The sequence below is a fragment of the Arachis hypogaea genome, chromosome 12, assembly GCF_003086295.3.
Source record: "Arachis hypogaea cultivar Tifrunner chromosome 12, arahy.Tifrunner.gnm2.J5K5, whole genome shotgun sequence".
In the NCBI taxonomy this organism is placed as follows: domain Eukaryota; kingdom Viridiplantae; phylum Streptophyta; class Magnoliopsida; order Fabales; family Fabaceae; genus Arachis; species Arachis hypogaea.
Window position 1 is genome coordinate 92445887 of NC_092047.1, and position 24584 is coordinate 92470470.

The 24584-nt window shown below is 35.9% G+C and overlaps 1 protein-coding gene and 1 non-coding gene across 5 annotated transcripts; both read left to right on the plus strand.

The window, feature by feature from the left end:
* Positions 1–108, plus strand: LOC112731326 (small nucleolar RNA R71). Its single transcript, XR_003167109.1, has one exon. It is a non-coding gene; the product is annotated as a small nucleolar RNA R71 (small nucleolar RNA).
* Positions 109–11728: 11620 nt separating this feature from the next.
* LOC112727716 (single-stranded DNA-binding protein, mitochondrial) lies at positions 11729–15779 on the plus strand. Of its 4 annotated transcripts, none has more exons than XR_003165959.3 (8): positions 11729–12047; positions 13228–13307; positions 13746–13954; positions 14414–14622; positions 14704–14804; positions 14932–15130; positions 15319–15378; positions 15477–15779. XR_003165959.3 is itself a non-coding variant. In XM_025777585.2 (7 exons), exons 2-7 carry the CDS (start codon positions 13241–13243, stop codon positions 15491–15493), a joined length of 663 nt encoding a protein of 220 aa, XP_025633370.1. In that variant the 5' UTR covers positions 11734–12047; positions 13228–13240; the 3' UTR covers positions 15494–15779. The 4 variants fall into 4 exon arrangements, 2 of the variants coding, with proteins under 2 accessions (XP_025633370.1, XP_025633371.1); XR_011868722.1 differs by having other exon boundaries at positions 11734–12047; positions 13749–13954; XM_025777585.2 differs by lacking the exon at positions 14932–15130 and having other exon boundaries at positions 11734–12047.
* The last annotated feature ends 8805 nt before the right edge of the window (positions 15780–24584 follow it).

Consider the following 24584-nt stretch of genomic DNA (forward strand, 5'->3'; position numbering starts at 1 on the left):
AAGCATGTCAGAAGGACACCTTCTGATCAATTGCTTGTATCTTTCCCAAGCTTCATAGAGGGATTCACCTTCCTTCTGTCTGAAGGTTTGGACTTCCACTCTAAGCTTACTCAACTTTTGAGGTGGAAAGAATTTGGCCAAGAAGGCATTGACTAACTTTTCCCAAGAGTTCAGGCTATCTTTAGGTTGTGAGTCCAACCATATCCTAACTCTGTCTCTTACAGCAAAAGGGAAAAGCATAAGTCTGTAGACCTCAGGATTAACCCCATTGGTCTTAACAGTGTCACAGATTTGTAAGAATTCAGCTAAGAACTGATGAGGATCTTCCAATGGAAGTCCATAGAACTTGCAATTCTGCTGCATTAGAGAAACTAATTGAGGCTTAAGCTCAAATTTGTTTGCTCCAATTGCAGGAATTGAGATGCTTCTTCCATAGAAGTCAGAAGATGGTGCAGTAAAGTCACCAAGCATCTTCCTTGCATCTCCACCATTGTTATTGGGTTCGGCCATGTCCTCTTCTTTTTATTTTTGAAAATTTCTGTCAGGTCCTCTCCAGAGTGTTGTGCTTTAGCTTATCTTAGCTTCCTCTTCAGAGTCCTTTCAGGTTCCGGATCAGCTTCAACGAGAATGTTCTTATCCTCGTTCCTGCTCATATGAAAAACAAGATAACAGAAAAAGAAGAGGAATCCTCTATGTCACAGTATAGAGATTCCTTTATGTGAGTAGAAGAATAGAAGAATGAGGTAGAGGTAGACTGAGAAGAATTCGAACACAGAGAGAGGGAGAGGGTTCGAATTTTAAGAAGAATAGAAGTGTTAGTAAATAAATAAAATAAATAGAAAGATATGAGAGAGAGAGAAAATTCGAATATTGGTTTAAAATAAAATAAAAATATTTTTGTTTTTATTTTAATTATTGGTTAGAATTCGAAATTATTAAAAGAAATAAATAAAATTAGAATTTAAAACAATTAGTTAATTAAAAAGAATTTTGAAAAAGTGATGAGGGTTTTCAAAAATTAGAGAGAGAGAAAAGTAGTTAGGTGGTTTTGAAAAAGATAAGAAATAGTAAACTTTTAAAATTTAAAACAAACAAATCAAGTGGTTAATTGAAAAGATTTGAAAATCAATTTTGAAAAGATAAGAAGTTAGAAAAAGATTTTGAAATTAAATTTTTGAAAGATATGATTTGAAATATATTTTGAAAAAGATTGAAAAGGAAATTAAAAAGATTCGATTTTTGAAATTAAAGTTGATTACTTGACTAACAAGAAACTAAAAGATATGATTCTAGAATTTAAAGATTAAACCTTTCTTAATAGGCAAGCAACAACTTGAAATTTTTTTGACTCAAAACATTAAATGTTAGCAATAATTTCAAAAAATATGAAATAAAAATGAGAAAAAGATTTTGAAAATTATTTTTGGAGAATTTTCGAAAAATATGAAAGAAAAATGAAAAAGATTTGATTTTGAAAAGATTTGAAAAGATAGAATTTTTAGTTTGAAATTTTGACTTGACTAACAAGAAACAACTAAAATTTAAAACTTTTTGACCAAATCAAACCAAAATTTTGAAATTTATTAGTGAAATAAGGGAAAGATATTATTTTTGATTTTTTTGAATTAATGAAGGAAGAGAAAAATAATAAAATGACACATGACATAAAAATTTAAGATCAAAATAAATAATGCATGCAAGAACACTTTGAATGTCAAGATGAACACCAAGAACACTTTGAAGATCATAATGAACATCAAGAACATGTTTTTGAAAATTTTTTTAAGAAAAGAAAAACATGCAAGACACCAAACTTAAAAATTTTTAAACTTAGACACTAATAATTCAAAAATGCATATGAAAAACAAGAAAAGACACAAAACAAGAAAATTTAAAGATCAACAAAGAAAATCATTAAGAACAACTTGAAGATAAAAAAAGAACACTTGCATGAATTTTCAAAAATTAAAGAAAAATTAAAACATGCAATTGACACCAAACTTAAAATTTGACACTACACTTAAACAAGAAACATAAAATTTTTTGTTTTTATGGTTTTATTATTTTTTTTTGGATTTTTCGAAAATTATTTTGGAAAAAGAAAATAAAGAGATACAAAATTTTTAATAAGAATTCCAGGAATCATGCAATGTTAGTCTAAAACTTCGGTCCAAAAGAATTAGACATGGCCAAATGGCCAGCCAAGCTTTAGCAGAGCATTACATACAACAGCCAAATTGATGGGAACTAAAAAGGCTCTTGCAAAGATAAGTGAAAACCTCGGTCCAAAAGATTAGACATGGCTTAACAGCCAACCAGGATTCAACATATCTCATGAAACTCTAGAATTCATTCTTAAAAATTCTGAAGAACAAATTATATTTTTTTTTTGTGAATTTTTCAAAAATAAAAATAAAAAACTTAAAAATAAAATAAAATTACCTAATCTAAGCAACAAGATGAACCGTCAGTTGTCCAAACTCGAACAATCTCCGGCAACGGCACCAAAAACTTGGTGCACAGAATTGTGATTCACACTTTTCACATCTCCGGTGCAACTAACCAGCAAGTACACTGGGTCGTCCAAGTAATAAACCTTACGTGAGTAAGGGTCGATCCCACGGAGATTGTCAGCTTGAAGCAAGCTATGGTCATCCTTGTAAATCTCAGTCAGGCGGATTTAAATGGTTATAAGGTTTTGATAATTAAAATATAAATAAAACATAAAATAAAATAAAGTTACTTATGTAATTCACTGGTGGAAATTTCAGATAAGCGTATGGAGATGCTTTGTTGCTTCTGAACCTCTGCTTTTCTATTGCCTTCTTCCAACCATGCGTGCTCCCTTCCATGGCAAGCTGTAGGATTCTCTCAGTGAAAATGGTCCTCTACAGTTTCTGCACGGCTAATCAATTGTCGAATTTCTCGTCTCGGATGAAAAATACCAGGTACAGCTACCGCATGGCTAATCATCTGTCGGTTTCCGCTAGCGTCGGAATAGGATCCATTGATCCTTTTGCACACTGTCACTTGCGCCCAACATTCGCAGGTTTGAAGCTCTTTACAGTCATCCCTTCCCAGATCCTACTCGGAATACCACAGACAAGGTTTAGACTTTCCGGATCCTAGGAATACTGCCAATGATTCTAGCCTATACCACGAAGGTTCTAATCTCAGATTCAGATGCTCTGTTGTCAGGAGAGACAATGTGAATCGTTGATTAGAAACCCAAGAGAATATACTCCGGCTGTCGTCCAATGACTACGTTGAACATCATGTAGATCGCTTGTGGTTGTCAGGCACGCGGATCTTGGCTAAGCGAGTAATGAAGATAGTGGGTGATTGTCACGGGTCACCCCTTCATTCTGACTTAATTGAATTAAGTACGAGAGTATATCTTGGAGAAGAAGTAGTCGTGAATTGAAAGAAAAACAATAATACTTGCATTAATTCATGAAGAACAGTAGAACTCCACACCTTAATCTATGAGGTGTAGAAACTCCACCGTAGAAAATACATAAGTGAAAAAGGTCTAGACATGGCCGAATGGCCAGCCTCTAAACGTGAACAATGGTCTATGATCGCCTATGCCCCCTAATACAATAGTAAAAAGTGCTATTTATACTAAACTAGTAACTTAGGTTTATAGAAAATGAGTAACTAAGTGCAGATAGTGCAGAAATCCACTTCCGGGGCCCACTTGGTGTGTGCTTGGGCTGATCATTGAAGATTTTTCATGCATAGGCTATTCCTGGAGTTAAACGCCAGCTTGGGTGCCAGTTTGGGCGTTTAACTCCAATTCTGGTGCCAGTTTGGGCGTTTTACGCCAAAAAGTTTTAGGCTGGCTTTGGACGCCAGTTTGGGCTATCAAATCTCAAATAAAGCATGGACTATTATATATTGCTGGAAAGCCCAGGATTTCTACTTTCCAACGCATTTGAGATCGCGCCAATTGGGCTTCTGTAGCTCCAGAAAATCCACTTTGAGTTGAAAATACCTGAAATCACAAAAAAACACACAAACTCATAGTAAAGTCTAGAAATAAGATTTTTGAATAAAAACTAATAAAAATATAATAAAAAGCAATTAAAATAACTATGTAAAAATAATGCCAAAAAGGGTATAAATTATCCGCTCATCAGTAACAGTGCCCAATAATGTAAGATGTAAGGCCCCGGGACGCCGAAGGCAATCCTAGAACTTCACATCGCATACGGATTTTCAAGCTTAAATGAAATAAACAAATAAAGAACTTAAACCATAACCGGGGTTATTTAAACTTAGGGGAGTTATAACTAATACTAATCACACCGCTGTATCCCACAGCCTTCACCACCCTAACCTCCGTGCGATCCTATCGCCAACGCCGACCTAACCTCCTCAGCACCAGACAATCACAATTAATGCAAGCAAGTAATACATAGGTAATAATCATATATAACAAATAATTCAAGAAGCAAGCAGGCATATTATACAATTAGGCAATCCAAGTAGTCAAAGCAAGCAAGCACATAAGAGATGCATATGATGAATGTCTATCCTATTGGCTCATGATATCACTTGTCGGTCCGTAAATGCCAACCCGACATATCCTCCCGGATGTAGCCTTTTCTGCCACGCCAGGGATAGATATAGTGCCCTGCACACTCATGCAGCATCTCTTCTACTATGCCAGAGATATATTGCCCTGCACACTCACGTAGTAGGGAGTCTACTACACCAGGGATATAGGCCCCGCAAACTTCATGCAGCAGAGAAGGAAATAACCACAACAAATCATGCAGCAGAACAATCTGCTACGCCGAGATATAGGCCCCGCACACTCTCAACATTCAACAAGTCATGCAGCAGAGAAATCCGCTACGCCAGGGATATAGGCCCTGTACACTCTCAACAACCATTCGTCATGCAGCAGAGAAATCTGCTACGCCGGGATATAGGCCCCGCACACTCTCATATAATCCAATAAACTCATCATTACAACTCCGAGTCTTCGACCCATCTCAACCACTGGTCATCGACCACAAATCATCACCAGTTATCACCATTTCTCATCTCAATTCACTTTCAATTATCAATTCTCAATATTCATCAAGATCATCATTTCTCTTCGAGTCCTCGACTCATTTCAACGATCCTCAATTCATTTTTTCCATTCCAACTCAACAGTTCATCAGTTCCCCAATTCATTCTCGACAATCACCATATGCACTAATCTTCCTTCTCTCTCAACTAACTCATCCGCAATACCTAAGATACCTAAACCTCCGTTTGCTTACTTTTCAAAGTAAAATTCAAATAAATTCTCCTAAGACTTTTCCCATATCTCAATGCTCAAGAATAAGTCCAAGAGTCTTAAAATAGTGTTACAGAAGTTTACAAGCCTAATTCTCTGTCTCTAGACTCAAAACGGAAGTATTCTATAGATTCGAATCCAGTTGAAATAGTTTAGTTGAATAAAATAAAAAGGAAAACTATTTCTCTTACAAAAACTTATTTTAAGTTTGAAATCTCTGCACCAAGACAGCAAGCTACCCTGTTCTTAGAAAATCCACCAAAAATCATATTTTCATTTGATGTATCTGAAATTTTCCAGAAATAAACTAGACTCATAGAGCTTTAATTCAGTCAAAGTCTCATAGAAAAATTATTTTTCTGGAGAGAGTTATTCTGATTACAAGTTTACCTTTAAAAACTAGTTTTGCTGTAAAAATAGCTAAGAGCTCTATTTTTAAAATGAGCACAACTCCTTCTACAAAATTTATAATAGTCTAAAATTTTGACACAAACAAGAAAATAGTCCAAGTCTCAATGTCCTTTTGGTCCCACTCAAAATTATGATCAGGATTGGGAGATATAGGCTTGGAAAGTTGCTGGTTTAATTATGTAGCAGCAGAAAATTAGTTTTTAAGTAACAAACTTTAAAAATTTATATCTCCTAATCCAACCGTTAAACTTTAACCAATTTTTCCAGAACTTTTCTACACATCACAAAGATTCGAGAGAATTTAATCACATTCAATTGTGATGGTTATATCGTTCCCAAAATACATCCGAAGCTGCTGCCAGAAAATAGATTATGCAGAATTTTGCCAAACCTCAACTTTCAAAATATTTCAACCAAAATCAGACCAAAACCATACCAACTCCAATTTACCTCATAACTCACCCTTTGTGTCACAATCTACCATTCATACCAAATTTTTCATTCACCCTTCAATATCCTCAACCTTAAATATCAAATATATAACACTATAATCATTCCTCCACCAACCACATTCATCAATTTCCATTATCAAATACATAACAATACATTCATTTTTTTTAAATCAACACATTAATCAAATTCCATTCCACCATTTCCAACAACATCAATAAACCCCATCATCAATCATTAACAATTCTCAAAAATCATCATTTCTCAATTTCCACATCATACAATAATATCATCAATAATCATCAACAACACCAACCACTCTCAACAACCATAACAATATCAACATTTACTATCTCAATTTATCAACTCCTTAAATACTCATCTCCAATTACCAACAACATTAATATTCAACATCAATCATCAACCATATCAACAAACCCTCACCAATAACAATAAGTCTCACATTCATTATCAACCTTCATAATCATTAAAATGCCGACAATCATCATCAAATCATATCATCATTATCATTATTATTCCAATTCCTCCCACACAACACCACTACAACACCAAGCCATCCACATCAACAATACCAATCATAAATTTTCTCATCAACAATCATAATCAAACTCTAACATACACAACTCATGAAATCTTCCTCACATTTCAAATGCCACATACATAATTCAATCCTATCTTAAGGTTAACTAGCGTAAGTATCCAAAAATATTACATATTACATAAAGAAAACTGAAACCATACCTTGGTCGATTCCTAAAACGTTTCAAACATCAAAACGAAGCTACCAAACTTGATCCAAAGCCTCAACCAACTCCAACAAACACCAAAGCTCAAACTAACAACACATATATATACCAAAATCAAAACCTAAGATATACAAAATAACTAAACACAAGGATTTAGTGGAACCTTACCTTATCCAACGAGATTAGGGGTAAAAGCCAACAATTACCTGCTACTATAGATCACCTAAACAAGCAAAACCACAAAATCTACTCAAAACCCATAACAAAAAATGTGCAGAAAATTAGAAGAGAGAACTGGGGAGTGAGCTTCGAGTTCTTATCATAAAAACTTAAATAAAAAGGAAGAGCTCGTCAAGAGCTTCGCGTGGCCGCAAACGGCTCGTCAATCGGAGCTCCGGATCAAAAGTTATGGAACTTTGAAGGAGGGGGTGAATAGTAAAATTCCCACTCCTCTACCCTCTCTCAAAGCTGCGCCTTCCCTCTTGGTTTTAGAGTGGAATGGGCTGATTGCTCATTGAATGAGCATATATATTGGACCTTGGGTCCGGTCCAACCTGTTAGCGTTTTTGTTTCCTTTGGGCCAAAACCTTTAAGATTAGTGCCCAATTTTCAATTTTAAATTATTTTTATCCTTTCAAAACAATAAATCAAATTTTCAAAATATGCAGTACTGGACAGACTAGAGCTGGTACTGCCGACTTAAGCGCCAGTACACATTTTTACCGAAATTTTTCGAAAAAGATACATTTCTAACTCAGAAAAATTCACTGAAATCAAATTTCACATTTTTTTAAAATTAAAACTTCTAAATTTTGAATCTATTCCGAGCACTAAAATTATTTTATTAAAACGGTTTTACGTGAAAATACGGGTTCTTACACTTGTCTATAACATAGTTTTGGTATTGGCGAACAAATTGCAACAAAGAGCTCTTACTGTTTAAGTATTTATCAAAAACTGAATGCATGCTCTCACTACGTTGTGTGCTCCTCATGCCAGCCCAGAATTCGTCCTTGAAAAATACTGGAACCCACATGTGTCGGTTAGCAAACATATCTGCCAATGAATAGGAAAACAAAAAATGAAAAAAAATAGCGTAAGTTAACCCATGAGTGCAATATCCATATTGACTATAAAATAACATCTGTAAAGAAGCCACACAGAGGCAGCAATAAACTGGAAGATTATACTACTGTTTAGTCATCTAGAATTGTGGAGGTCATACTCTTCAATAAAATTGTGCCAATCTCTTTTAAATGAGTCCTTAGATTTGGATTCAAATGCAATCCTCTTCATGCATGTGTTGAGCTGATCGAAAGTAACCTACCAGCTTGTTTGATATCTTCTTTAGGATATGCCATATGCACCATCTATGGCATGTGTTTGGTAATGTGGTCTCTGAAGCAGAACACATCTGTAGGGATTGATCTGTTATAATACATATGGGGCCTTTCCCATGCACTTCAACCAAGTACAAAAAAGTCATTGGAATGTATGAGTGTCCTCATTCCGCAATAATGTGCACCCAAGAAGCGTAGATATCCCATGGTGGTTGACACCTACGAAAGACTCGAACGGCATGTCATACATAAACAATGGAAATATAAAAACCTGTAACGTAGGTGTAAAATCCAAATACCTTAGCTAAAAAAATCTAATTAAGTCGAACAAAAAAATAATAATTTGGTACCTATTAGTCTTGTAAGTAGTGTCAAACGTCACGACATCACCAAAATATTCCCATGCAGCTCTACACCGAGCATCAGCCCAGAACACATTTCTAAGGCTATGATTTTCATCCACATCTATTTCAAAGAAAAAGTTCGGATTGAGCTCCTTCATCGGTGAGAAGTGGCTAAGTAACTCTTTTGGATCCGTCTCATCCCCAGAAATGCGTAAGTAATGACTAATGTAATTTCTAACATCCTTCTCCGTAAAGGTGAGGTTGGCAGGGCTACCGACGGCATTGGCTAGTGAATGGTACGTCTTACTCAGTCTAATGCCAGCTTGGTCGTTTTGCTATATCAAGTCCTTCACATGCATACTTAGCTGACGGTTTACTGAGAACATTCCAGATAGCTTCGGATTAAGCAGGTGTGAGTGGAATACCTCTACTCGAGAAATCCTCCATTGCCTTGTCATCTTATCTAATGCCAAATAGCAACGGACTTTGCAGTTTGTTGAGGCCACTATTTTCTTTCTCTTGGGTACCTTTACACGGGATGTGCGGTACCCATCTCTGTTACAATGCAAAGCCCGATTAACAACTACCCTCTGACCGTTTCTAGTTTTTTAGCCGATGGTTCTTATGTTGACGACAAAACCAGTCCTAGCCGCATATCGGTAATAATATGCACGCGCATCTTCTAATATGCCGAAACACATTCCCTCCTTGGGCTCTAGCTCCTCGTCACCAATAGCTTGGTTTATGACCTGAAAAAAAAAAGAAAAAAAAACAAATGAAACTCTACCTAATAGTTAACTATACAAAAGTGGCTAATTTCACTATCGAGTATAACAAATAAAACACACTACTATAATTTTAGGTGCTAATTTCGTGCCATTATGTATGTTAATGTGGATGTTAACTTCGTATAATTATGGATGTTATTCATATGAATTTATTGATTGCATAAAGCATAAACTTTACACGAATGTTATACATATAAATAAAGTGCCAAAATTGACAGTTCACTAAATAGTACAATATAAGTATAAATGAGAATACAAGTAGTATCAATTTAGGAATGGCAATATGTACCCTACCCATGGGTACCCAACCCGACTCCACCCGGTCGGGTAAGGTTACCAATCCGATCCGTAGCGGGTAGGATAGGGTGCGGGTAGGGTTCTTGTGCGGGTAGGGTAGGGTGCGGGTTGAGTCTCAACCCTACCCGACCAACCAGCACTCTATATATGTATATGTTATATACTTATATAAAAATACGTTTTAAGTGGATGTTGAACCAAAGACCTCTCACTAAATGCAAAAGATTCTTGGCCCCTAAAAAAAATTATTAATTGATAATTTAATATTTTTTTTTACATAAAAGTTAGTTCTATTTTAAATTATCATCAAGTTATATAATAATAGTGTATCTTTTCTGTAACCTGCGGGTAGGATCGGGTACCCGCGGGTAGAATTAGGGTTGAGATATTCTCAACTCGCGGATAGGGTAGGGTTGAGTTTATATAAAAATCTCAACTCGCAGGGAGGGTTAGGGTTGGATCCAAACCCTACCCTACCCTACCCATTGCCATCCCTAAGTATCATACTCGATACAGCGAACATTATATGACTGTGTTGGTGGTTGAAATAATAATAACAATAGAAATAATAATTTATATATAGACATAAAAACTAGATATGTCTGTTTTGATTTTTTCTTGTTTAATAAAAATTTGTCGATAAATAAAATAAAATGTTCCAATCTTTTAAAAAGACAATATAAAAATTGTATAATTTTTTTATGAATTAATGGATTGGTCATGATAAAATAATTTTTATATATTTATTTATTTTGAATTTTCTAAAAAAAATTATTGTTATTAAGCAAATTAAAATAAAAAAAATCCATAATTTGATAACTAATTAATCCTAAGAAGAAGGAATTAAAAGTATGATTAATTATATAAAAAATAACATAAGTATTTATTTAAATAAATATTATTTCTTTCGTTCACATATGCAAGAAAAAAAAAAGCATAAACAAAAAGGCCATACTTAGCAGGATTTTAGACTAATAAGCTATAGTGCTTAGTCTTTCGTTCTTGTTGTCTTATTTGTTTCTTTATTCTATTTAAAAAAAAATTAATTAGCAAACTATTGAAAAGTATTTAAAAGATTTAAATACTAATTACCAAAAAAAAAATTAAATACTAAAAAAAAAAAATACTTTTTATTTTAGAGATCAATATAATAAAAATATTTTTAAAAACTAGAAAAATATAACAAAAATAATAAAAAAAAAAATATTTTTATTTACATAAATAACAAATAAATAATGATCAAGAATGTTATGTATATAGCTAAAGTGCTAAAATTGGCAGTTCACTAAATAGTATAATATAGGTATAAATGCGCGTAAAAAATACACAAAAAATAATCCGGATTATTACCATACCTCATCAGAGCTAGTGTAGTTTCTATATTCTCGGATATTGATTAACTGACAACAATTTCGTTGGATGAGTCCGTCTGTTGTTCAAATTCTTCAGCACCTTCTGCCATAAGTACTGTATTAAGGTCGAATTCGATTGTCATACAAATTGCAATGATAAAGACGATTTCTTGTAAAATTTCTTGGCTTATATACTATTGTGCTTGCAATGGTGTTATTCTTGTGATTTTTGAATGAACATAATTGAATTAATAAGGTATAATGGTATATATTAGGGTAGGTTTCATGTTTCATATCTCTAATAATTGATGATAAATATTATAACAGATAAAGAATTAATTGCAATTATTTAATGTAATTGATATTATAATTACTGTTTTTAATTATTATTATTATTATTAATCTTTATTGTATTTTTATATATAAAAATTAAATTATAAAAGGAATATTAAGTATTAATTACAAGAATGCCTAATAAAAAGGGATATGATTTTATAATTTATATCATTAATAAGTGGATTTAATAAGAATATGATAAGTGGAATGATAAGAGAGTAGGATGAAAAATAAAATTATTATTAAGTGATGTAAACGAAGTAAATTATGAAAAGTTTTGGTTACCAAATTTTTTTTGAAATTTTTTGGACCAATTTGGATAAATAATTTTTTTGAAAACAAAATTGAAAACGGCGTCGTTTCCATGACCCCAACTCTGTCATGCCCTAACCTAATCTGACGTGATCACCTCAAGCCCAGCCCCAGCCATCAACGTCTCTCCTCTCTTGTCTCTTTCTCGTCACTCTCTCCCTCAAGCTTAAGCTCAAGCCTGTCACAGTCTTACCTCTCGTCTCCGGTCTCTCACTTCTCTCTCGGTCTCGCACTCAGTCGCCGCCTTCCCTGCGCTCGCTTCGCACTCAAGCACTCGGGTGGTGGTGGTCGTCGTCTTCTTGCTTCGCCGTCAGTTCGGTCGATCAGCTTCCTTCACCGTCGGTCCCTGTGCAGGTGAGCTTCCTTTGGCCCTGTTCTTTCAGTGTGGATTTCATTGCTGTAAGTTGAATTTGTTGCTGAACGTATCACTGAGGAAATCTTTTTGTTGCTGGAAAACATCACTGCGTTGAATTTGTTGCTGATTATCATCACCGAAGCTTGAATTTATTGTTGTCTTTATTAAATAATCACTTAGCTAAATCTTTTGTTTCAACAAATTCCCCTGTTCTTTCTTGCTCAATTTTGTTGCTGTAATTCATTCTGCACCTTGATTTTGTTGCTGAAAGTTAGAATTTGTTGCTGAAAATATCACTGAGCTAATTTTTTGTTGTTGCTGAAATCACCACTGAGTTGAATTGTTTCCTGATCATCATCACTGAACCTTGAATCTGTTGCTGTCTTGTTGAAAAAAATCACTTAGCTAATTTTTTGTAGCTTGAATCTGTTGTTGTCTTGCAGAAATAATTACTTAGCTAAATTTTTTGTTACTGTAAATCTGTAAATCATCTTTTTTTTATGCTAAATCATTTGTTGCTAAAAATGATCATAGTTGAATTTGTTGTTGAAAATGAGGTTCATGCTCTTTGCAACTCAGAATAAAATTGTTCAGTTAAATTGTTATTTTCATGCTCTTTGTTTGTTGTTTTTTGCTAGAATTTTAAAATTATTCATGCTCTCTGTTTGTTCAGTCAAATTGTTGTTCCCATGAATCTGTTGTTATTCCCATGTCTTCATCACAACTCAGTTGCTATTATGAAATTATTCTTGGTATTGATTTGTGACAAATACACAAATGTAGATATAGATGCAAATCAAAATGAAGGAAATCTTGGTCAAGCTTCAAATTTGTCCTATGAAAATATAGATGCTGGCTTTGAGATCACTCCTTGGATTTGATTTAATGACTGTGTTATCTTTTGCTTGCTCTTATTCATTTAAATTGAGAAAGTATTTTGTACTGGTGATTAGTTTAGTCTCTTTTTGCATCATTAGTTATGTCTAAAAATTGATATTTGATTGTTATTAATATGTTTGTAAAGACATGCATTTTAAGTTTTAACTTTTGATTTTGACCCATCGGCTTAACATCTGACCCGGTTGTATGACCGGGTCAAATACCGGTTCAGTTCTAATAACTATGGTTTAAACCCTTGCTCCTCCTCCTCTTCTTTTTCTTCTTTGTTGTTATTTGCAGGTTTTTGCTGAAAATGAATTCGCTGGGTGTTAGACTTGCGAAGCATCTTCGTATCTCTTCTCTGAGCTCCTCTTCCCATGGTGCGTGTTACACTTCCCATTTCCCCCATTCTTTTATTATTATTATTATTATTTCACTTTAAGTGCGTAACCTCTTTGAATAGGTTTTTGTTGTTCTCGTTACTAGAACGCACTTACTCATTTTATGCCGTAACCTTATATTGAAGTCACTAAGATTACTAAGGTAGACTCATGAATGAACAATTAAAGCCATTGTTTTCTTATTGGCCAATGGATGAACTAAAATGTTTTCACATGCATCTTTTTATTAATTAGACTTAGATTTTTTTAATTAATCCCTGGTTTTGATTTCTCAGACTTATTTAGGTTGCACTTCCACTAAATATGTTTGAGTTGATCTTGTTTGTTCAAAGGAGAATTTCGACGACATGCGCTGGGGAAACTGGCTTGCTGCTTGAGATTATGTTTAACTGTGATTTTTATTCATTGAATTTTCAGCAGTTGGAATGACGAGGACGGGAACACAGTGGTACTCAACATTGTTAACTGAAAGTGACAATGATGAGGGCTTAAATGATAGGGTTAATGATGATCGAAAGAACGAAGAACTGGATGATGAATTTGATGATTTTCTTGGTAGCAAGCCCGATCTTGAACTGCAGGGTGTGGATCCAAAGAGGGGTTGGGGATTTCGGGGAGTGCACAAGGTATCCGATGGTACTCATTGTTTACTTGTTTATGGTTGTTATTTATTACTATAGACATTGCTAGAGATGGAATTTTGGTTTGGTATCTGCAGAAAACCTAATCCACAGATATTATATACTTGATGCCTTTGAAATGCTATGATTGCATTAAAGTTTTCATTCTGCACAATACAAGGTTTTAAGAGGGAATTAATTTTTAAGTATTATTAAAGCTGGTAATGTTTAAGCATGAAAAATTGAATTGATTCTGAATATAATTGTGCTGAAGCCAATTAAAGAGAGTTCTTCACTAAATGGAGATCGAGTCTTTGAAGCCGAAGAAAAATTACCAGAACTTAGAATAGTTTCTTTTTATTTATTCATTTTTCATTCTTCCTGAGCTTAAAATGACAATCAATGATATGTTTTCCTGTTACACTTTGTATAAAAATATTTGATCACAAGAATGGTTTGAATTAGGCAATAATATGTGGAAAAGTTGGCCAAGTCCCTGTACAAAAGATATTGAGGAATGGGAAGAATGTAACGATCTTTACGGTTGGGACTGGGGGAATGTCTGACCAGAGAATCACGAGAGAAGTGGATATGCCAAGACCTGCTCAATGGCATCGCATTGCTGTGCATAATCACATCCTTGGGGCCTATGCAGTACAACAACTTTTTAAAAAGTAAGCATCAAGTATGCATAAAAGAGGATACTTGAATTTTGGTGTAAATGTTTCTGGCTCATGTTTGAAGCATCATTGCAGCTCTTCAGTTTATGTTGAGGGTGACATTGAGACTAGAGTTTATAATGATAGCATCAATGGTGAAGTCAAAAGCATTCCTGAGATATGTGTACGTCGTGATGGTATGGCAACCTTTTCTCTCCCCAATTGTTCTCCCACATGTACATTAATCTTTTTCTTTTCCTTTCCTTTTTTTTTTTGTTTTTATTTTTTTTTTAATTTTTTACTTAAAATGCTGCCGTTGATTAGATAAGAAAGACTGAAAGCTAGGTCCCCATAGGGTGCACTGGCTCTTCCTGGCGTTCAGAAAGTACCTACAGTGCTTATGTTTATTAAAGAAAGGAGGGAAATTTCTCGGGAGAAGGATGGCTTATCCAAAATTTAACCCAACTCATATCTTAGATGATTTGTTTCATCATCATGAGTGAAAGCTAATTGCTTATTTACAGTTAATTTTCTCTTTCTAGCAATCACGAGCATTTTGGTTCACTCATAATTTAGTTAATTTATGGGTAAAAGAAAGCATTTTGCCATTCAATGTTATTGTTCCTTGTGTTCATGTTCATTTTTATTAATTTTTTTTCCTTAAGCTCCTATCAAACTGAGGCTGTTCTTTTACCTCTATTTTATCTCCAGGGAAACTTCGTCTCATAAAGGGAGGAGAGAGCATTGATACAAATTCATTGGATGAATTGCGTAAGTCCTTTTAACTATAGTTCAATATTCCGCTCTGTACTTTTTGTCATTGATTTGCATTTCTTTGGTCTGACGCCATAATCAATTCATGCTGGCAGGAGAAGGGTTGTTTTAGCAGAAACCTGGAAAGTGGAAAGATTTTGGTGAAAATGTTATTCATGGAATGGAAAGCACGTGCTTTGTAAGAATCACATCTCTGTAGTGAGTAGCAGCATTTTTAATGAACAATATAAAGAATGCTTTGCCTTGTTCATTATTATTTTATCTTTCAGCGTTCTGGATTTCAGTTTCCCATATTCTTTTAATATATGGGAAAGTGCAGAAGAACGGTTTTTTCCCCCTATAACAAATCATGTAAACATGAATATGAATGATACTAATCAAGTAACACTTAACGTCTACACGTGTGTAATTAGAATCTCCTTACCCCGAAAGTTTATCTGTGAATGTTTTATTTAGTTTATGAAAGCTCTATTTCATGTGTTATGCGTCACTCATATCCGGATAATTAGAATGGGAGACCAAATTTTAAGAGTGAATATGCAATTTAGTTCTTAAAAAGATGTATGTGATACGGTGTCATTTACAATTTTACATCATTCATTGTCTAAAGGGATGTCATATTTTGACTTTCAAGTTATTTGATGTTAAAAAGCTTTCAGAAGCTAACGCAATGTTATATTTAATTTCCCAAGGATCTTTTGATTTTAAAATTCATTTAAGGAGTAAATAGATGCTAGGAACATACTGCGATCGAAATTACATATTTACTCATTTTCAGAAAACAAGGCCTAATATAAAAGACCAGCTTATAATCATGCACTAGTCAAAATATCACGGTGGAGCAAAACGGTTGTTGTATTGAAATTGTGCGTAGTCACTTTTGGTGCTGCTGAGAATGATATAAAATATGGGTGTAACTCGTTAGTGAGGTTCTACATGCATCATAATTTAATTTAAAAAAGCAATAGAATAAATATATTAAACTTGAGCTGACTTATTTTTATACTTTTTTTTTTTATAAATCACTCGACTCACTTGACGTACGTATAGTTTCTATCATTTGATCCATCTCATTGTGATTTATATCAAGTCGGCACAAAACATTATATATTTATGTTGGTACAAAAAACGGATTTTTATGGACAAGAGGACGCTTCAACTGCCAATGGTTTTGACTACAGAAGCAGAAATGAATAAGCTAAAATCGAAGAAAAATGGTGCAAAGAGTGTCAAAGTTAAAAGGTAGTTATTACCTTTTCTTAAGCAGCAAGGTTTGCTACTCGACCTTCAAGCCGAGTGGAGGACATGAGTGCGAAATTTGAAGAGCAAGCTGAAGAAATGTGGAACTTGAAGACCAAGGAAGACGTGGATGTCAGAACTTGGAGGTCAAGATTTTTCATGGTCAAGGCAAGGTCATGATTGAGAAAAAGGAGGAAGTAAGATAGTGGACAACATGTTTCATTTGCAAGACCATCTCCATGGCATATAAATAGTAGAAACTCAAAAGAGTTCTGGGACTTCTTCAAAAACACTAGAGCATCACAGATAGCCTTTGCCAAAATTTCCAATCCCAGCAGCGCAATGAAAGACCATAGAGCACAGGTGCATGTGAGTGTTGGAAGTCCACTTTTATTTGCTTTTTCTTTTATTTTCTTTTTCTGTTTCTTTTCATTTATTTGCTTTACGCATTTTATTTTTACTTCGGTTCTTCAAGAATTTCGCTTGCTTTCAATTGCAATTTTAAAGCTTCATCTATTTTATTGCAATTCTTTATTATTTGCCACAATTCAAGCATCTCAAATATTTTGACATGAACGCTAAGTAATTCCCGGATTGAGCCCACACTTTTTCAGAGGAGTCGTATCTGCTCCCCGATACTTGAGATCTTGATACAAGCTTGATTTAACACCCTGTCGAGAAATCCTGCTGAGGTTACCAAAAATCAAGTGAAACAAATTGGCACGCTTGATGGGATATTGGGTTAAGTTACGTGTCAAATTTTGCATGCGATTATGCAGTAGCAAGTTAATAATAACTGATAGAGCCTCTTCTTCGATGGATACATCGAATAATGACATTGGTGAAAACATAAGAGGCCAAGAGGCGGATGCTAGCCCATCAAGTTGAACGACGAACCTTGTTAGAAGGAGTTCCTTCGACTGTACCCAGTACATGGCCTCCATATGAAGTATGGCTTCCATACAGATTGCCTCCAAATTACTCTCCACCATTGGAGAATCCAAATATGGGATATATAGGAGGTACAACCACGACAAGGAGCAACCCCTTGTATAATCCTACACCTCCTATATAATATCCTCCAGTGGGTATGCCAGCCAATCATAACCCTAATATGGTAAATTATAATGCTTATCAATATTTGATGAATAATTTTCCATATACAGAGTTCGGGATGGCAACAGGTACCCATGGGGCGGGGATATGCCCCCCGCCCCCCACCCATCCCTAAAAACCCTCCCCGTCCCCGTGACGGATAACGGGGACCCCGTACCCGCCGGATATTCGGATATCCATAGATATCCATGGGTTTAGAGGAAACGAATAAGAAAAAAATAAAAGGAACAAAAATCTAGTGAACAATGACTTCCCAATGAACTCAGTATTATAGTCCAATCTTCCAATTTTACAGTAAGAATCAAAACCCTAAATTTAGTTTCACAGCAAAAAAATCTAACTCTACACCCAAATTTATCAATTAACAGAATCCAAATCTAAACCCAATTTCACATTAACAGAATTCAAAACTTAATCTCATAGCAATTTCATCAAACAAAAATCAGAACATATATTCTCAATTAATAGAAAGTCAGAAATATCCAACTTATTGCAAGGTGGCCGGCTATGGAACAGAGTTGTCATCAGCTTCACTGAGAAAAGGCGATGCAGAGTCCTCATGGAGCAGAGCCGTTGCTGAAGTAGAGTTGCCGTCGACGACGCAGATCTGAGGCAGAGGCGTCGCAAAGCAGATCTGAGGCAAAGGCGTCGCGAATCAGAGGAAGAGGCAGCGCGAAGCTATGGGTAACCAATAGTGAGCAACGGCTGTGACGGAGGAAAGTCAGGGACGATGATGTGAGGGACTCAGAGGGAGGAAGTCAGCGACACAGTAAGAAGGACTAAAGGAGGAGGTGGCGAGGTGTGATGACAAGTCATCTTAGGCTAGTTTCACAAGCCTTTTTCATTAGTTTTTACTTGATTTTCATGCATTCTCAGGCAATAAGTAAGTATTTGGATGAGAAATTCATGCATATCTTTATTTAATCAAACATTGTTATCCTGATGCAATTTCATAAGAATTTTGCTATGTTTACTTGTTGATTATGAATGATGCAATTTCTTGTGAGATTAGCAAAGCTTTCATGCATTTTGTTTGGTTGATGATAGGTGGAAAGGAAGCTAAGAAAAGGAAAGGCAAAGAGGCAACAAGAAGGCCATGAAAGGAATCAAAGGGAAGCAACGTTGGAGCCAAAGTTGGTGCTCCAACGTTGCTGGAAACGTTGCTCCCCACAGCTTGAAGGGGTATACTTCCAACAAGAATAACTTGAGCTACAGAGCTCCAAATGAGGTGATTCTAAAAGCATTGGAAAGTAGGAATCGAGAGCTTTTCAAGAATATATGGAACTACATGGTGGACACAAAAATTGAGGGAGAAAACTGCCCCGAAAAGTACATAAACAAACATGGCACCAACTTGTAGTAAGGCTAGCTGACCTCTGCACCTTCGACGGAGTATAACTCGAGCTGTGGCGCTCCAAATGATGCGCTTCCAACGACATTGGAAAGTAGACATTTAGGGCTTTCCAACAATATATAATAGTATGGGGTGGACAGCACATTTGAGCTTCCAAATCTGGCAATGTTCTCAACATTTGCGCCAACGTTTGCCTCAAACGTGAGGACAAACGTTGGCTCAATAATACACCATGGGAAGAGCTAACGTTTGCGCCAACGTTTGCCTCAAACTTGAGGTCAAACGTTGGCCCAAAAATTCACCCAGGAGAAGCCAACGTTTGCGCCAATGTTTGCCTCAAACTTGAGGTCAAACGTTGGCTCAAAAATACACCCAGGGGAAGCCAACGTTTGCGCCAACGTCTGCCTCAAATTTGAGGTCAAACGTTGGCTCAAAAAACACACCCAGGAGGATTTAATGTTTGCGCCAACGTTTACCTCAAACGTGAGTGACAGCAAAACTCCATTCTGCATAAAGCTAATACAAGACGTTTGAGTCAACGTTTGCCTCAAACGTTGACTCAAACGTGAATGATCCTAAAGCCCATAATGTAACGGAGTTCTTCTCAAGACCAAGGGCAATCAACAGAGGCTATCTTCAACCCAATTCCATCAAGGCCAAGGGCCCAAATTCAAGGCTTAAAGATCATTAGAAGGAAGTGTATAAAGAGAAGTTAGTTTGATTTAGAAAGGACTTTTGCACGGTTACTTTTACTTTCACCTTTTCTTCTTTTGAAATTTTCATTTCTGTAACTTTGATTTCGGATCTTGGAGAATTGGGAGGAGAATTAAGTTCTCTTCCTCTCTGGGTTTTCTGTTTTCTTTTCTGCAAAGCTTACTTGAGTCTTGATAGTGAAGAGTTGAGGAAATTCTGTCTCAACCTCACCCTTGAGATCTCTTTGTTTCCTTTCCTTGCATAATTCAAGTTTCTTTACTTATATCCATCTTTCATTTTGTTTGCAATTGTGTTTTTAATTGGATCAAGGAAGGATTGAGATCTAGACTTGTTCTCTAGTCTCTTCTAACCCTGAGATCTGTGATTTCTTTTGAACCATTGCAATTGATGTTATATTTTGCTTGCTGTTCAAATTTTCAAGCAATTGTTCTCTTCTGATTTGATCTGTTGCAAAGTTTAATTCATATTCTGCTTCTCTGTTTAATGCTATTTTACTTTCTCTTGTTTAATTTCTGCAATCCTAATTTCCCAATTCTTTTTATAATTCAAGCAATTTACATTTCTTGCACTTTAAGTTTCAGTCATTTACATTTCTTGCGATCTAAGTTTCTGCAATTTATATTACTTGCACTTTAAGATTCAGCTTCTTTACTTTCTTTGCCCTTTAATTTACAGTCAATTGCCCTTCTCCCTTTACAATTCATGCAATTTAGCTTCTGTCAATTACAAATCACTCAAATCAACTCTTGTTCGCTTGACTAAATCAACCACCTAACTAAAATTGCTCAATCCTTCAATCCCTGTGGGATCGACCTCACTCACGTGAGTTATTATTACTTGATGCGACCCGGTACACTTGCCAGTGAGTTTTGTGTTGGATCGCTTTCCACACATCAAGTTTTTGGCGCCGTTGCCGGAGATTGATTAGATTGACAATGATTAAGTAAGGTGGTGGTCTAGATTAAGCACTTTTTCTTTTTCTTTTTACTAAGCATACTAAATGTTTAAATTTTTGCTTAAGCTAACACTAACTTCACTCTAGCAATAGAGTGTTTAATTCTGGTTCCTGGTTCTGTGTTTATGTCAGGAGGAAGAAGCGATGAATCCACAACTTTTGATCCTGAAACACTTTGGAGGTTGAGAAGAGAACCAAGAAATGGAGGAAAATCCAACAAATCCACAAGTGGGAGTGGCCAATGACAATGGTCAGCCCCAAAGGAGAGTATTGGCTTCATATACATTTGCTAATCGAAGGCATTGTAGGAGCAGCATCCTTACCCCAAATGTCGATGCAAATAACTTTGAATTGAAGCCCCAACTCATCACCTTGGTGCAGAACAACTGTTCTTATGGAGGAGGCCCCTTGGAAGATCCAAACCAGCACCTATCCACCTTCCTGAGGATATGTGACACAGTGAAGACCAATGGTGTGCATCCTGACAGTTACAAATTGTTGCTATTTTCATTTTCCCTGAGGGACAAAGCTACTCAATGGTTGGAGTCATTTCCGAGAGAAAGCATCAACATTTGGGAGGATCTAGTGAGCAAGTCCTTAGCCAAGTTTTATCCTCCTCAAAGGATCATCAAGCTCAAAACAGAGGTCCAAACATTTACTCAGATGGATGGAGAGTCATTGTATGAAGCATGGGAGAGATACAAAGCTTTACTCAGGAAGTGTCCACCAGAGATGTTTAATGAATAGGATAACATCAAAATTTCTATGAAGGACTGACAATGAAAGCTCAAGAGGCACTTGACTATTCAGCAGGAGGCTCAATGCAACTCATGAAGACAGCTGAAGAAGCTCAGAACCTCATAGACATGGTGGCAAATAATCAATATTTTTTTGCTCATCAAAGGCAACGCTCACCAGCTCTCAAGAGAGGTGTCTTGGAGCTTGAAGGTGTTGACACTATCTTGGCACAAAACAAACAGATGCACCAACAATTTCAGCAACAAATAGAGATTATGGCCAAGAAAATTGATGGACTACAAAGTGCTGCAGTAAACACACAAAGCCAATCTCAAACCACACATAGGTGGAATCAATCTGAAAAAAGTTTTGGGACATTCAATTATGAGCAACAAAGCCCTGAGCAGGTACGATACATGAACAACACCTCAAGTTCATTCCAACACAACTTCCATGGTGATGCACACAAGACACCCTGGAGAACTAATTCTAATTTAAGGTGGGGTGAGCATCAGCATCAAGGACAAAGGGACTTCAACTCTGGCATCCTCAGCAACACAAACAACCATAACCATTCATCCAATAATACTAATCAATTCAAAAACTCACAAAACACATATCACCAACCCCATAACAACTCACAAAACCACCAGAATAACTTGTCCACATCCATATTCCACCCACAAAATATCCTCGCAAATGGTTCAAACAATTTCCAGCAACAACCATCTCACTTTACACAACTACAACCAAATTCAGACTCTCAAAGAATCTCTAGTTTGGAGATGATGATGGAGAAACTCATGAAAGATCAAGCCATAACAAGTAAAAACCAAGAAGCTTCAATCAGAAATCTTGAGAGGCATATGGAACAAATGGCTAAACGAATCGTAGAGATGGGTGAGAAGCAATCAAATGTATCCCCTATTGCCACTCAAGACCACCCAAGGGACAAAGGAAAAGCTACAAAGTGAGAGGAGTACAAAGCAATCATAGTGGGAAGTGAGAAGACTAGGGAGAAGGAAGCCATCAATCAAGAAGAACACAATAGAGAAGTTCCACAAGAAGAGACAGAAGAGAGAAGTGAAGAGGAGAGAAAGACCAAGAATGCAAAAAGCTCAAAGAGAGATAAGAACATCCTTGAAACACAGCTACAAGAGAAGAAGGAAGGGGTGAAGCCAGATGTCCCCAAACTTCCGTACCCTCAGAGGTTCAAAAAAGAAAACGAGGATAAGCAATACTCAAAGTTCCTGGACATATTCAAGACACTCAGCATCAATATTCCTTTCTTAGAATCACTTGAACAAATGCCATTATATACCAAATTTATGAAAGAAGTGCTAACAAAGAAAAGACCCTTGAAGGAAGGACAGATTGTTGAAATGACAATGGAGTGTAGTGCTATTCTCCAAAGAGGTCTACCAGAGAAGAAGGATGATCCTGGAAGGTTTTATATACCTTGTACCATAGGAGACATAACTATTGAGAAATCATTATGTGACCTTGGTGCAAGCATAAACTTGATGCCTCTATCTCTTATGAGGAAGCTTCAAATTTTTTAACTGAAACCCACTCGAATAGCTCTTCAAATGGCTGACAAGTCCATTCAACAAGCACTTGGAGTTGTAGAGAATGTGCTGGTAAAAGTGGGGAAATTTCTTCTCCTAGCTGATTTTGTCATTCTGGATATGGAGGAAGACCCTAACACTCCCATCATCCTGGGGAGTCCTTTCCTGGCTACGGGCAGAGCATTGATAGATGTTGAAAAAGAAGAATTGTTGTTGAGAGTGCATGATGAGCACCTAGCATTCCATATTTTTAAAACCCTGCATAAGCCCACTCAAGAAGAAGACTGTAAGAAGGATAAAGCCAGGGACCAAAGCTTGAAAGAGGCATTCAATGAGTTAACTCCAAGACTTCTAAATCCATGCTTGAAAGAGGTAGAGATGGTGCAACAGACCAAAGAAATCAAGGAGGAACTAGATTCAAAACCCCCAGATGAGAACCTCGACACTCCAGATAAAGAACCACCAAAACATGAATTATCTTCTGAGAAAGAAAAGAAGAAGAGACCAAAAGGGTGGAGAAACAAGAAAATTTCCACTGAAGGCTTCTCACCAGGGGATAAAGTGATGTTAAACACCCAACCAATGAAGGTGTGTCCACAATTATCTGAGTACTACACTTTGAACTGGATCCTTTCACTTGAACACCTAGAGATCATCAAAGAGGAGACCGGAAGGAAGTTCACAGTAAGAGAAGAAAAGCTAAGGCACTATGATTTTCAACCTCTATGATCAAAGAACAAGATGTCAAGCTAGTGACAAGAAAGAAGCGCTTGTTGGGAGGCAACCCAACCTGAGGTAGTTATCTCTTCATAGCTATTTTAATAAAAAGGTTAATTAGTTTTGTCTATAGTACAAGAAGCTAAGTTTGGTGTTGCACACCAAAATAATTAAGGGGTGAATGTTGGATGCTAAGTTTGGTGTTCCACCAAAAATTTCATTAAGAACACATTGCACCTTCAGCATGATTAGTATCGGCTCCAAACCATCAGAGAAACTGCTTAACAATTGTCATGTTTCTAGTTTTTAGTTGTTTTCTAGTTCATAGTTTGTTTTCTAGTTCATAGTTTATTTCCTTAATAAAAGTACTTGATGTTTCATGCATGTATTTATTCTGCTACATATAGAAGTAGGCAAGGAACTAAGTTTGGTGTTCCCACACTAACTTAGGTTCAGAGAATCACAAGCATACATGCATGCTAACTACCTCTCAAGTGCTTGGGGAACAAGCAACTTTCAATATCTTTTGTAGGAAGTCATTCAATCTCTTGGAGGAAAAGGTACATCATCATGGACAGAGAAAGGACATGGAACCCAACAATGATGATGACACAGAGGAAACAAATAGACTCCAAGAGGTTGTATTATTCCCTGACTGATTCTAGTTCAAATATGATAATTGAAAGTTCAAATGTCCCCTGTTGATTAGTGTCTTCTTAGATTCATTTACTGTATGCGAGTTTGTTTGTTTTCATGCTGTTATGGCTTGCTAGTCTAAGTGCTTGATTCACTTTCATCTTAC